The sequence below is a fragment of the Panicum virgatum genome, chromosome 2K (assembly GCF_016808335.1).
Source record: "Panicum virgatum strain AP13 chromosome 2K, P.virgatum_v5, whole genome shotgun sequence".
In the NCBI taxonomy this organism is placed as follows: domain Eukaryota; kingdom Viridiplantae; phylum Streptophyta; class Magnoliopsida; order Poales; family Poaceae; genus Panicum; species Panicum virgatum.
The window spans coordinates 53,203,843-53,215,988 of record NC_053137.1 but is presented as its reverse complement, the minus strand read 5'-3'; the positions used below and the strand labels follow the sequence as shown (position 1 = coordinate 53,215,988).

Sequence of the window (12,146 nt, the reverse complement as noted above, 5' to 3'; positions counted from 1 at the left end):
CGCATGGGCTGCCGTCGACTAGCCATCGCGAGATCGCCGCCGTGACCCGTCAGACTCACAGGCTCACAGCTGCAAGCCCTTCCTGAGTTTTTTCTTTTGCTTGCCGTGGTTGAGGCCAAGCCAAACTGATCGGAACGCGATCAGCGTCGCTCGTGCGCACGAGCCCCCCTGAACCACATGAACACACGGCACAACGAGGCCGCGTTTCTTGTGGCGACGCTTGACGGCCTTGTCCTTGTTCTCGCTTCACGCGGAGGACGACGGGCCGGCACAGGACGCACGCGCCGATGCGCTCCACCGGGTGGCCGGACCACGCTCGGAAGACGGAACGTTCCGTTTCAACAACCACCACGGAAGCGACGGTGACCGGATATCGGACGCAAAAAATGATAGACGGGCAAGCGGGACTCAAGGAGCATTCAGAATTTCAGATGCTACCTGTGGACGATTTGCCTCGCAGATTTGTCTCGCGAGTTCCAGTGAAAAAGACAGGGGAAGTCGGGAATCGCCGGCGGCCGGATCTCGGCGATCGGGGGCGGGGCGGGGGGGGGGGGGGGGGGGGGGGTGGGGGGTGGGGGGGGGGGGGTTGACCCCGGCCGGGAGGCTGGACGACGAGAGCGGGCTTCTATTGGGCCGAGAGGAAATAACCGGGCTTTCCTTAATTCATTCTGGATGGGCTTTGGTAAATTTGTCTTGGGCCTTGCAACCCCGCTGCTCGCTTCCACTCACTCCCCTTGCTCGTCAACAAGCGGGCGATCCAGCGGCGGCGGCGGCGGGCGGGCGGGCACGGAGCTGTGCGGCATGGCGATGCGGTTGGCGGCGGCGGCGTTCATGCGGCGCCTGGCGCCAACGCGCCTGCCCATCCCCGTCCCAGCGGCGGCGGGGGCTCCTGCGGCGGAGGCGGAGGCGGTCACGTGCGGGCGCGGGGACAAGAAGACCAAGCGCGGGAAGCGGTTCAAGGGCTCCTACGGCAACGCGCGGCCCAAGCGGGAGAAGAAGATCGAGCGCATCAAGGACCGCATCGAGGTGCCCCGCTCCACACCCTGGCCCCTCCCCTTCAAGCTCATCTGAGAGGGGGGACTCACTATAACCCCCCTCCCCCTAGGGTCGCGAGGGTACTAGGGTTTACGGCTACAGTTACTGCTACTTCTCCGTTTCCAATTAGCTGCACGCCTGGACGGGCGTCTGTTTTTTACTTGGTTGTTTCTCGAATTACGTGGTGTCAGATATGTACTCTCCAACTGCTGTGATTCAACTTTGGCTAATGCAATCCTTATGGATGAAGTGCAATATGTTTGCTTTCCATCATTCAGTTGGTGTATTCTGTTCTGCGTGCTGAAAATCGGAAAATAAATTGATTGTTTATTCATTCAGATTCAGATGTTGGTTATCTTCTCTGTGCGACTGTGCCCGTCAATAGAAATGTACGAGGATATCAGCTTAGGCTGGATTTTGCCTCTTTGTTGTTCTTCTGTTGTATGTCTAAGATGACAAATCCAGATTATAGTTGTATCTTGAATTACAAGGTGTTCAAGATACATGCCCTTGCTCTACAATTTCTTTGTAAAATTGCAATTTACTGTATGGACATCTTATCCTTTTTGCTCTGCAACTGTGTGCCCTCTACTATGGGATAACTATCAAACAAAAACTGATCTCTTCTTCCTCCCTAAGCCTTCTGACCCTTCTCTCCCCTTTACCTTTTGATGTTTTTCGTCATGACACAAATTCTTTCTGATTTCTAGCATTCACTATCATACTGTGCCACAGAATCAGTCCAATCGAAGCTGGGACTCAAGGGTTTGCTAAATATTCATACTATCTTTCACTGAAGCATCCATTCCCTGCCCCACAAGTAGTCAAGCTGTTTCTGAATAATATTGTCAAACTGCAGGGAGTGCCCAACTGATAGAGAATTAGAGATAAGATCTTTACCAGTGCTTTGTGGACTGAATTGTTCAAGTTCCTTGACTCTAAACTGCAGCTCAGTACTGCTTACCACCCCTTTGTCAATAGCCATACTGCGTGTGACAATCAGTGACTCCTTGTGCTGCATTGGTCATGATTCACCCCCCAGAACAGATGTAGTGTATGGCTTTAGCTGAGTTTTGCTGCAACACTTCATTTCACGTTGCACTTAGGAGTTCACCTTTAAGGCATTGCATGGTGACACAAGGGACTGATCCTTTTTTTTTCCTGAAACACGCACAAATGCACGGCTGAAATGCTACATGGACAAAAGCAGTTTCCAGACTTGAAGGAACAGTTGTTCAGGGGCCAAAGCAGATCTGAGCTTCACCCTTATGCTCAATCCTTGGCTGGCCACCATCCATTCCCCAATTTGGCATTCTAGTGCATTGGCCCCTTCACCACATTAGAATGCATTAAACTGCAGTTTGCAAACTGGATTTACAAAACACTAATCTCAGCCACCTGGTCTTTCATGTGTTTCAGTTGAATTGAAGCATCATGTGTCCAGATTTTCTGCTGGTCTTTGCTGATGTCCCTGCTGTACAAGAACTGAAGCAAGTTATGAATTTCCTGAAGAAATACTGGATTGCCACTTACTTAAGAAAGGAAATTCAGTTACCTTGCCATCCTGCCGAGATGGCAATCCTTGCAAGCAACCATGGCTACCTGGAAAGACTACATTGTGCTGAAGAAACGCTTTCCCAGTTTGCTCTTGTTTAGGGTCAAGCAGATGAGCGAGAGAGAGCACGCTCTTGGAAGGAAAATGTGGATTGCATTGAGACAGTGGTGGCGTATTTCCAGAAGAAGGCAGATTCCATGGAGGAGGGAACAATATGAAGATGGCTGAAATGGGTGGCGACTAGTTGTGATACTTGCATGTTCATGAGATGCTACATATGTGTGGCAGAACCGTCCGAATTAATGCGGCTCAAGTGCGCTAACTATCACCATAAAGTCAGTACAGGTTAACACGCACTTCAAACGGAGTAATCCGGCAGTGCTGTCGGGTAAAATCCCGAAGAATCCACGTATGCGTCGATCGAAACCCAAAGCTTACATGCAACTCACACGAAGGTGAGTCTAGAGAGTACAATATTTCACAATTATATTACAATACAGAGTCTTAACTTAGTTATTACAAACCAAGTTTGAAATCTCAGAAAGTTACTTGAAATGCAAAATTTAAATTAATTCAGAGTTCAACTGCAGCGGAAATAAAACGAGTTCAACTAAACGACGATACAAGATGTCACGATGAAGTCCGTACATGACATCACTCATTGTTATCACCATCGGCCGGAGTCGTGTCCCACTCCACCGACCAACCAGGAGGCAAAGTACACGGTCAAGTCAAACTAGCAACCATGTCCTCAAATGTATCACCTGAAACAAATTGAGCCACAAGCAAGGCTGAGTATACTAATACTCAGCAAGGCTTACCCGACTATGGGTATACTTGGCCCACTACGTAGACATGTAAGGCTTTTGGCTGGAGGGGTTTGTTTCGCCGAAAAGCAACTAAGAGTGAATCCTTAATTTCCAATTTTAGCTTCAAAATTCTAGTTCAATTGACCATTTTAAGTGAGCATCTATCCAATAGCATACATGGTGGAAAACAATTATTTTTGGCAAAATTTGCTGCAGGACACCGTTAAATAGTGCTCTTTGCTCATGACCACTAAAAAGTTTGTCTTTGCTCAAAGACACTAAAAAATTATGTACATTTGCTGAGGGACATTGTACCCACTATTTTATTCTATTTAATTACAGAGTGACGTTGAAAGACAAATTTACCCCTAGTGCTTATCCTCTCCTGCAGCATTGTTTTTTTTCTCGCGCCTCTCAAACTAGCTGCAGTGCGCCGTGCGTCTTGGCCGGCGCTCCCTGCGCAAGGGAAGGCAGACGCGGACAGGCCGGTGGCCTGCTCTCCCAGCACAGCACGCAAGGGAGGGGTGGACGCGGACGGGCCAGTCGCCCGCGCTCCCAGCGCGGCAGGCGAGGAAGGTGCGCACGGGCCGGGCGCCCGGCGGCGCTCCCAGCGAGGGTGGGGCGGACGGGCCGGCCGGCCGGCCGGCGGCGCTCCCATCGCGGCGCGCGAGGAAGGGGCGAACGGGCCGGCGGCGCTCCCAACGCGGCGCTGAGCGCCGCTCGCGAGGGAGGGGCGGACGGGCCGGCAGTGCTCCAGCGCGGTGCGAGGTAGGAGACGGGCAAGGACAAGGAGGGAAATTCCTGTAGCTTTTTATTAAAATCTAATATTATAACGGGTTCAGTGTTCTCTAGCAAATTACCACTCTTGAGCAATGTCTTCCAACAAAGACATCATTTTTTAATGACTTGTGGCAAAAACCAACTTTGAATGGTGTCCGCTGGCCAATTTTGCCATTATTTTTCATCATTCAACCATATTCATTATCCTCATTGTTCCACTTCTTACTCTATGTGGCAAAAGGGTTAAGCAGTCCCAATATCCGTGAGAGGCGGACGATTCGAATCGAATTTGTTAACCTGGCCAGGCAGACCTAAACACACGCATGGGAACCGAGTCCCCACGCAACATTTTCCCTTTCTTTTCGGCTCGTGGATCAGGGTCACCCCCTTCGACTACAAGAGACCCACGCCACGGTCGACGCCGGGTCGTGACCACGCTTGCACCCGCATGTGGCCGCATGAGAAACAACGTTTAAAGAGGGTGAGGGAAAAGTCCACTCCCCGGGCCGATCAGGTACTTAAGCTTACCGATTACTATATTTCTCGGCATGTTGTTAGTACGTTCAAACGCTTAACCACCACTACCACACACTGCGGCCTTAACATTTTTCACTAAACAGACGGGGCATCAACAAGTACCATAGCGCCGCCCATGGACCTTATGATTGCAGCATGTAGTAGACATTCAACTCCTATGAGATCACGAGTGACAGGAAATCACTCGATTTCTACCGAATCATTAGCATAGCTAACTAGCGACCTAAACTAACTAGTGTTCAAGCATAGGTACCTAGGATCATGCAGCTAAGGTTTCAATCAACTCTTGTAAACTTAAATGCACAAGTATATAGAAATAATAAGTTGCATAGAATTGAAAGTAATAGGTCATGCTCCGGGGCTTGCCTTCCTGAGCGTAGCTAGCCTTGGGCTCTTTCGACACTTGGTTCGGGTCTTCAGTGGCTTGAGTTAGATTCACTTGAGCTTCACGCTGCTCACTCTCGGACTCCGGCACCAGCTCGTACGTACCATCAGCGAGAGTAGTCGAATCTATATGAAATGCATACATATGAGTTACTTTGGTGATATTATTCATTTATTCATTTTTCACTATAAAGTTGTAGTCCAACAAAACCCGAATTGGAGAATGAAACACTTTCATAAATACTTTATTGGGCAAACATTCATCGAGTAGTATTTTATTTATACTTAACTCACAAAGGAGCTGGGTTTGCTGTTTTTCTTTTAGAAAAATGCAGAAAAAGTGTTTTTCATCATATTAACACATGAAAAACAAGGGAAAACTATAACTAAAGCTAAAAGCATAGAATGGTGCTGATATTTTTCTGAGAGATGCTTTACTGGGTCACTAGTGTGCAGTAAAATTTTCAGGTCATTTGATGTAACAAATAAATTAGAAAAACTCATGAATCTATTACTACTAGTGTACAAAAACAAATCTCTAGGGTTGAGAATGCAAGTTCTGGTAATGAAATTTTACCAGTACATTAGATTCCTTTCCTAGGCATTTATCTAACTAAAAATCTATTGAGTAAACTACTAAGTTTTAGTGGCTAAAATTTTACAGGCATGTTCATGTGCTGAAAACCAAGCTCTAGTAAAAATATGAGATTTTTCTAATGAAGGAAACTAGGGCTTTCAATTTACAAAGTTTATTCATGAATAAATCAAAAGGACTAGTTATACATTACTAAAAATTCCCAAAATTTTTCTATAGCATCTAGAAACTAAGGTAAGGCTGTTTTAAAAATTTCAGATCAATTAAACTAGTATAGCACCCTGTGGTTTTAAATCTATTTAACATAGGCATAAAACAAGATCTAATGAAACCTATAGCTAGAGTAGTCAAAAAGTCCTCAAATTTTTACAATAAGCTACTCATCTAGGTTGCAGTACACTGTCTAAAAATAAGCTAAAGATCATGGGTAGAACTTGAGATACATACAAATGTGGATTAAACTAATATGTAATCCGGAGATAAAACTATTGGTCAAAAGCAAAAGTGGATGTAACACAAGTTGTAGATCTAGTTTCAAGGATTCCAAAACACTTGAGTTTGCATTTTTCAGATTTTTCTACGAATTGTTATTGAATTTCAAAGTTCGCAGCTTAATGTTCATGTCTAGTTTGCAGTTTAAACCCTGGAAGTTTTGTTTTCTTTGCAGGGAGGTCCCTGGCTAGACTTGCAGAGCAGAGGACCGGCGGCGGCCGAGTTTCCGGCATGCTTGCTCGCCGGCGGCGAGGGAGATGTGGGGAAAAAGGGAGAGGGGACCGAGTGCTACCTGTTGGTGCCTCGGATTGGGTCTGGGGCGGCCTGTGGCGGCGACGCCATGGAAAGGGGGCTCTGTGTCGCCGGCGGCGGCTCGCAGGCAGGGTTTGGAGGGGGCGGCCAGGTTTGGCGGCTTCGGTAGGAGGTGGGAGTCGTGCTGGGGTGCTCTATTTGGAAGGGAGAGGGCCGGAGAGGCGGTTCCACGGAGCAGCGGCTCCGGCGGTGGCGAATGGCGACGGCGGCGGCGAATGGCGACGGCGGCGTTTCCAGCAGGTCTGGGCGGCCGGGACCTCGCCGTGGAGCTTCAGGGGGAGGTGGGGATGCCGTTTCGGGGGTTGGCTTGGGCGGAGGAGGGCTGGAGAAGGGTGCTCGGCAGTGGAGCTCGGGCGGCGGCCATGACGCGGCACCGGCGGTGGCGCCGGCGTTCTGGCTCGGTGGGGGCAAGGAGCGGGCGGTTTGGCGGCCCTGGGAGGTGGAGTGGGTGGTGGTGAAGCCACTCCGGGGTGGGCAGGGGTGGAGGCCGAGCGGAGGGGGCTCGACGGTGAGTTGGGGCGCACGGCGGCAATGGCGCCGGCGGGTGCTCCTGGGCGCAGGGGAAAGCTCGGCTCTGGTTTCTTTGGGCGCTAGAGTGGAGAGGAGAGGCGAGAGGGGGCTTTGTTGCGCAGCAAAAGGGGGAGGGAAGGCGCTGCAGCATTGAAGGCCGGCCCCGGGCAGCGGCTCGGGCAGGTGAAGGGGAGGGGCGCGGCGCTGGGAGCGGCATTGATGGCCAGCGGCGTCGCCACGGCGTTGTCGCCGAGCGCTCGTCGGGTGGTGGCGTGCGGAGGAGCAGAGGCTCAGCAGCGGTGCAGGCAGGGCGCAGCAAGGCGGTGCTATCATGGCATAGGCAGCGAGCAGGCTGGCGTGCTAGGCGTGCGGGCCGCGGCGTGATCGGCTCTGCTCTCGGGAAGCAGGGAAGCAGAGCAGAGGAGGGAGAAAGGAGGGAGAGAGAGAGTTGACTTTGATTTTTCGAAAAAATTTCAATGGAAGCTCGAAAAAGTTTGAATACGAAAGTTGTTCAAAATTCAAAATCCTACAACTTTCATTTCAGGCACAAACTCATTTGAAGCCTAGTTAAAGAGTTAAATTTAAATTCTTGAGGAATGTACATTATTGCCCTATTCAAATTTGAATTCAAAATTTTCTTCAATGATTGTATAGCAACTTGAAAAACTTTGAACACGAAAGTTGTTCATCATTTAAAACCCTACAATTTTAGTTTTAGGCAAAAATTCATTTGAGCTATATTTTAGAAATTATTTTTAAAGTATATTTGTTTAAAGTTTGAAGGACAGTTTAAATGTTTGAAAACTGTGGTTTGAAAGACTCGTCATTTCATGTGCAAAAATTCATTTTCTCCTTTTGACTTCAACTAAACTTTGGTTTGTCCTGACGTTAGTGAGATGCCTATTCAATTTCATATGCATACTTGCATTGGGTTAAAAATTATTTAAGGTTTCTGACCTATGCATATATACACGTAGACACACATACATACACATCTATTTCAACGCTTCTTGGTTAAGGATGCATGATTTGGTGCTAATGACCATAGTTTAGCTAATTAAACATCTGGGGTGTCACAGCATGCCAGTGGAATATGAGGTCCTATGTAAGGGTTTAACCTATTTTAACTTCTGCATAGTTTAGGGGTCTAATCGGCCAATCAAACGGGATGGCTGTGTACTTGGTCTTGTTTGGCCTGGGCATGGTCCTGCCCATGACCTGTCCCGTTTTTAAGCCCTTTAGGATTTCTCTTTTCCACTTTCCACAAGCCGCCACTTATCCTCCAGCCTCTAGCCGCCGCCACCGCTTCCGCCGGTTTGTTCTCCATTGCATGCTGGCCCAGCCATGCGTGTCCCGGCACCAAGACATGTTGTGTGACCAGGTGCATGTTGAGCAATGCGATACAGCTCACCTCTCCGCCGCCACTCTTCAGTTATTTACATCATTTGCCTAGCTCTCATCTTTCTGCCCAGATCTGAGACTTGGTATTTCAGTTTTTCCTCCTCTCCTCGTGTAGACTCTAGTGCGTAGTCCCCTTCCTCTCTCCCTGAATCGCCCAAGTGGAAACCCTAGAGTCCTAGACAACGCCACACAGAACGGTGGTGGTGACCACCAAGCGCTGGCAGGCAGCAGCACCATCCCTGCTGGCAGATTGCGCACACAGCAGGCCCGCAAGGGCGCAAGGCAGGTGCGCGGCAGGCAGCAACAATTGGGCACTGGGCAAGCCGGTAACAGAGAAACAGCATAACAGGCATGTTACTGTGAACTTTTCATATATTTGGATTGAATATTTTCCTTTTTGGCTTGAGAATACCAAACTCAAAAATCCTGGATCCACCACTATGTACTTTGCCTCCTGCCTATCTCTTTTTACAAAGAGGTTGCCTGCCAAAGATTCATGGTCAAAAGCAGCAAACTTACCTTAGATTACAATTTTGTTAATGTTTTAGTAAGATTTATATATTCCCAAATTGTTTCTTGAAATGTAATGTTCACATTATGTACCACTACAAGATGGATTTACACGTTTGAAGTTTCCAAGCTCTGATCAGTATATGTAAACAAACTTCTATACTGGGCAGTTGAAAATAACATTGAAATCATCTTCCATAATATTGTCAAGTTAATTCTGCTTGCTATAATATGCTTGTAAAACACAACTTATGACGTCCATAAATTGTTGTATTTCTATAGTATCTAGCACACAGAAAATAAAATCTATACATTTGCAGTAGCTGTTACATGCTACTTATGCAAATATAAAAATACCTTCTTTAGGATTGTTATAAACTGTGCTCTAGGGGTTGGAATTTACCTTGTGAATTTCTTTTGGTTATCTTTCATGATGCATTTGTATTAATAAAGAAATATATTGCAGCACAAACAGATGTATATTATTTAGTTTGGATGAGTTCTTTACATGTTAATATTTTATAGAATTGTTTCCAACTCGGTTCATGATCAGTTTCATTATTTCTTCATGGCTCCAAATCTTATCTAATTTGTTTGTAGGGTGGGAGACATGAAGCAATCAAGCTCTTGGAACTGCTTTTCAATCTTGTCAGAAGGTACCACTAGGTCCGTCCATGTATCAGTCAAGAGTTCTTCAGCAGGATTTGATAAACATGCTACCAGAAGCTTGCATAGCTGAAATATTCAGACATCTGGAAAACAGTAAAGATCGGGAATCATGCGCCTCTGTCTGCTGGAGATGGGCCGATATATTGGTCTCTCAGCAACCAGATTTTTGGAGCCCCTTCAGTGTTCATCAAGCTGTTCACCGTTGCTTGCACCTGTCTGATGTTGATGATGCCAAGCTTGTGGAAGCTGTTGTTGGCATACACTCAAGGGGTGTGGTGACTGATCTTGATCTTCATAATGGACCACGCGAGGCTGTTTTTGCTGGTGGTCCTCAGCTCACTGATACTGCTATTCGTTTTGTAACCACTGCATGCCGTAACCTGAAGTCAGTTTGTCTCGTCAACTGCTTATCTCTCACAAACAAAGCTGCATGGATCATTGCTTCAAACTGCCCTGCATTAGAAAATCTCGTGATTTTACAGTCTTCAATCAGTGACGATGGTCTTTCACAGGTTGCTAAGCAATGCAGAAACTTAAAGTCCCTCCGTATTGAAGGGAGCTTGTCCATCACTGAGGCATCACTAAAAGCCCTAGTGCAGGATGCCAGGAGACTTGAGTCTCTTGCTCTGGGAAGCTATCCTCAAATTCGAGAAGACGCCATCTTGACCTTACTGATGAACCAACCTTATCTAGACAAGCTTGAGCTCAAGGGCATGATGGCTGGAGAGTCACATTGGATTGGTGCAAGACAATCATCAGCCCTCAATAGGCATTTTCGCTTGTTTCGCCAGCTCTCTAGTCTCATCCTGGTGAAGTGCCCAGGTTTACAGGACCTGGGCATGCTCAAGTTTGCTAGAATTCAGTTTCGAATGCTACGGCATTTGGTGATTGATGACTGCAGAGTGACAGACCGGGGCCTGATATGGCTGGTGGGTGATGCCATGAATCCCATGAAGCTTAAGACCATTAAACTTGCCAGGTTCCAATTTTATACAGCTGCAGCTGCAATGAAAGTAATATCCTTTGTCTGCGAAACAATTGAATCAATAATTCTGGATTCATGTGATTTTGGCATAATGACGCCACTTCATCTTGATGGAGCTGTGGCCCGGTGGTGTCCGAAGCTGAGGGTCCTCAGAATGGAGCACTGTGAGAAAATTATGTACCTCTTCTTGTCATGGGTCGACAAAGCCTGCCGTGGGCTGAAGGAGATTAGGCTCATTGGATCTCCAGCACCTGTTGATGACCATGGTATCGCAGGCCGTCTAAGCAGCATCCTGCACCGCAATAGGATCGCAAAGATTGAAATGAGGTCCTGCCATGTTACAGACATGCATGTTTGCATTATTGCACGTTCCTCCCTGGAAGCTCTGCAGGAACTCATCCTGGATGAATGCCCAAAGATCTCAGGCAACTTTACGGTGTTTCTCAGAGCGCATTGCCCCAATCTGATCAAGCTGGGTTTGAATCGTGTTCAAATCAACGACGGCGACATTAAGAGCCTCATGGTTGCAGGATTTGAGCACCTTGAGGAGCTTAATCTAATGGGGTGCCCTTTGATCACCAAGAATGTTCTACGTATCTTAGCCACATCATCCTTGCCCAAGCTTAGGAGAGTGAATTTGTCAGACTGCCCTAATGTCATGCAGGAGACCATTGACAGCTACGGGCGCTACTGTGGCTGGGAGATCGAGAACTAAGGGAGCAGAAGCTCCAGGAGAAAAATAAACTTGGCTGCGAGATGCTGTTTTCAGCTTTCTTTCATAAAAAGTATACCCCCACATTTTTGACATATTAAAGAAGTAGCTCATCCCGCCGTCGGATTTCCCAGGCCACATGTCTCGCGTCAGCTGACTGGTGCCGCCTGCATCCGCGCCGCTCGGCTCTACCTAGCCTCTAGGGAAGGCCAGTCACACACAAGTAGGGGGAAGGCTAGTCACACTCGCGCTGGGTGGTGACCGGTCGTGGTGCTAGACCTCTCTTCACGACCCAATGTGATCTTTACGTATCTTTAACTAACAATTATGCAAGATAAGAGTCTGAACCTTATATTATCTTTACATGTCTGCCTTCGCTGATGCCCGGGCCGAGCGAAGGTTAATGGGAGCGGCTCGCCTCCGCTCGGCAACAATTGCCCTGCCGCTCTCGCGTTCCCTGCTGCTGCGTACGTGCGTCACTCGAGCGACGTGCACGCGCAGGACGAGAAGGAGAAGGGTTCGACGTGGAAACAACGCGGGGGGGGGGACTGAACGCGTAGGCTGCAGCGAGAGGCCACCCGCGGTGCACGCGCGCGCAGCCCCGCCAGCCCACCTCGGCCTGTCACGTCATGGTCCGGACCGGGCGTTGCGCGTTGTACATCAGCGCGTTGGCTGGGTCCAGTCGAGTCGCACACTTGCGTCGCGCTCCCTCTTAATAATAACGCGCTGACACAAGTTTCTCCTCAAAAAAAAATCCCACCACGAAAAGGCTCCTCCTCCTCCGTCGTCGAGTCGTCGCCGTCTGCTCGGCAGCCGCTCCCCTCAGGTCATGGATCGATCGTACGTCGATGGACAGTGCC

At 48.3% G+C, this 12,146-nt stretch overlaps 2 protein-coding genes across 3 annotated transcripts; both read left to right on the top strand.

Moving 5' to 3' along the window:
* Nucleotides 1-607: 607 nt before the first annotated feature.
* Nucleotides 608-1,369, top strand: LOC120685116 (30S ribosomal protein S31, mitochondrial-like). Its single transcript, XM_039966954.1, has one exon. It carries the CDS (start codon nucleotides 673-675, stop codon nucleotides 1,069-1,071), a length of 399 nt encoding a protein of 132 aa, XP_039822888.1. The 5' UTR covers nucleotides 608-672; the 3' UTR covers nucleotides 1,072-1,369.
* Nucleotides 1,370-8,272: 6,903 nt separating this feature from the next.
* Nucleotides 8,273-11,619, top strand: LOC120685101 (EIN3-binding F-box protein 1-like). 2 transcript variants are annotated; one of them, XM_039966947.1, is made up of 3 exons: nucleotides 8,273-8,759; nucleotides 9,521-10,902; nucleotides 10,948-11,619. In XM_039966947.1, exons 2-3 carry the CDS (start codon nucleotides 9,595-9,597, stop codon nucleotides 11,287-11,289), a joined length of 1,650 nt encoding a protein of 549 aa, XP_039822881.1. In that variant the 5' UTR covers nucleotides 8,273-8,759; nucleotides 9,521-9,594; the 3' UTR covers nucleotides 11,290-11,619. The 2 variants fall into 2 exon arrangements, with proteins under 2 accessions (XP_039822881.1, XP_039822875.1); XM_039966941.1 differs by having other exon boundaries at nucleotides 9,521-11,619.
* The last annotated feature ends 527 nt before the right edge of the window (nucleotides 11,620-12,146 follow it).

Coding starts and splice junctions, on each gene's coding strand:
- LOC120685116 (XM_039966954.1), top strand. CDS start 673: ATGGGCTTTGGTAAATTTGTCTTGGGCCTTGCAACCCCGCTGCTCGCT.
- LOC120685101 (XM_039966941.1), top strand. CDS start 9,595: ATGTATCAGTCAAGAGTTCTTCAGCAGGATTTGATAAACATGCTACCA.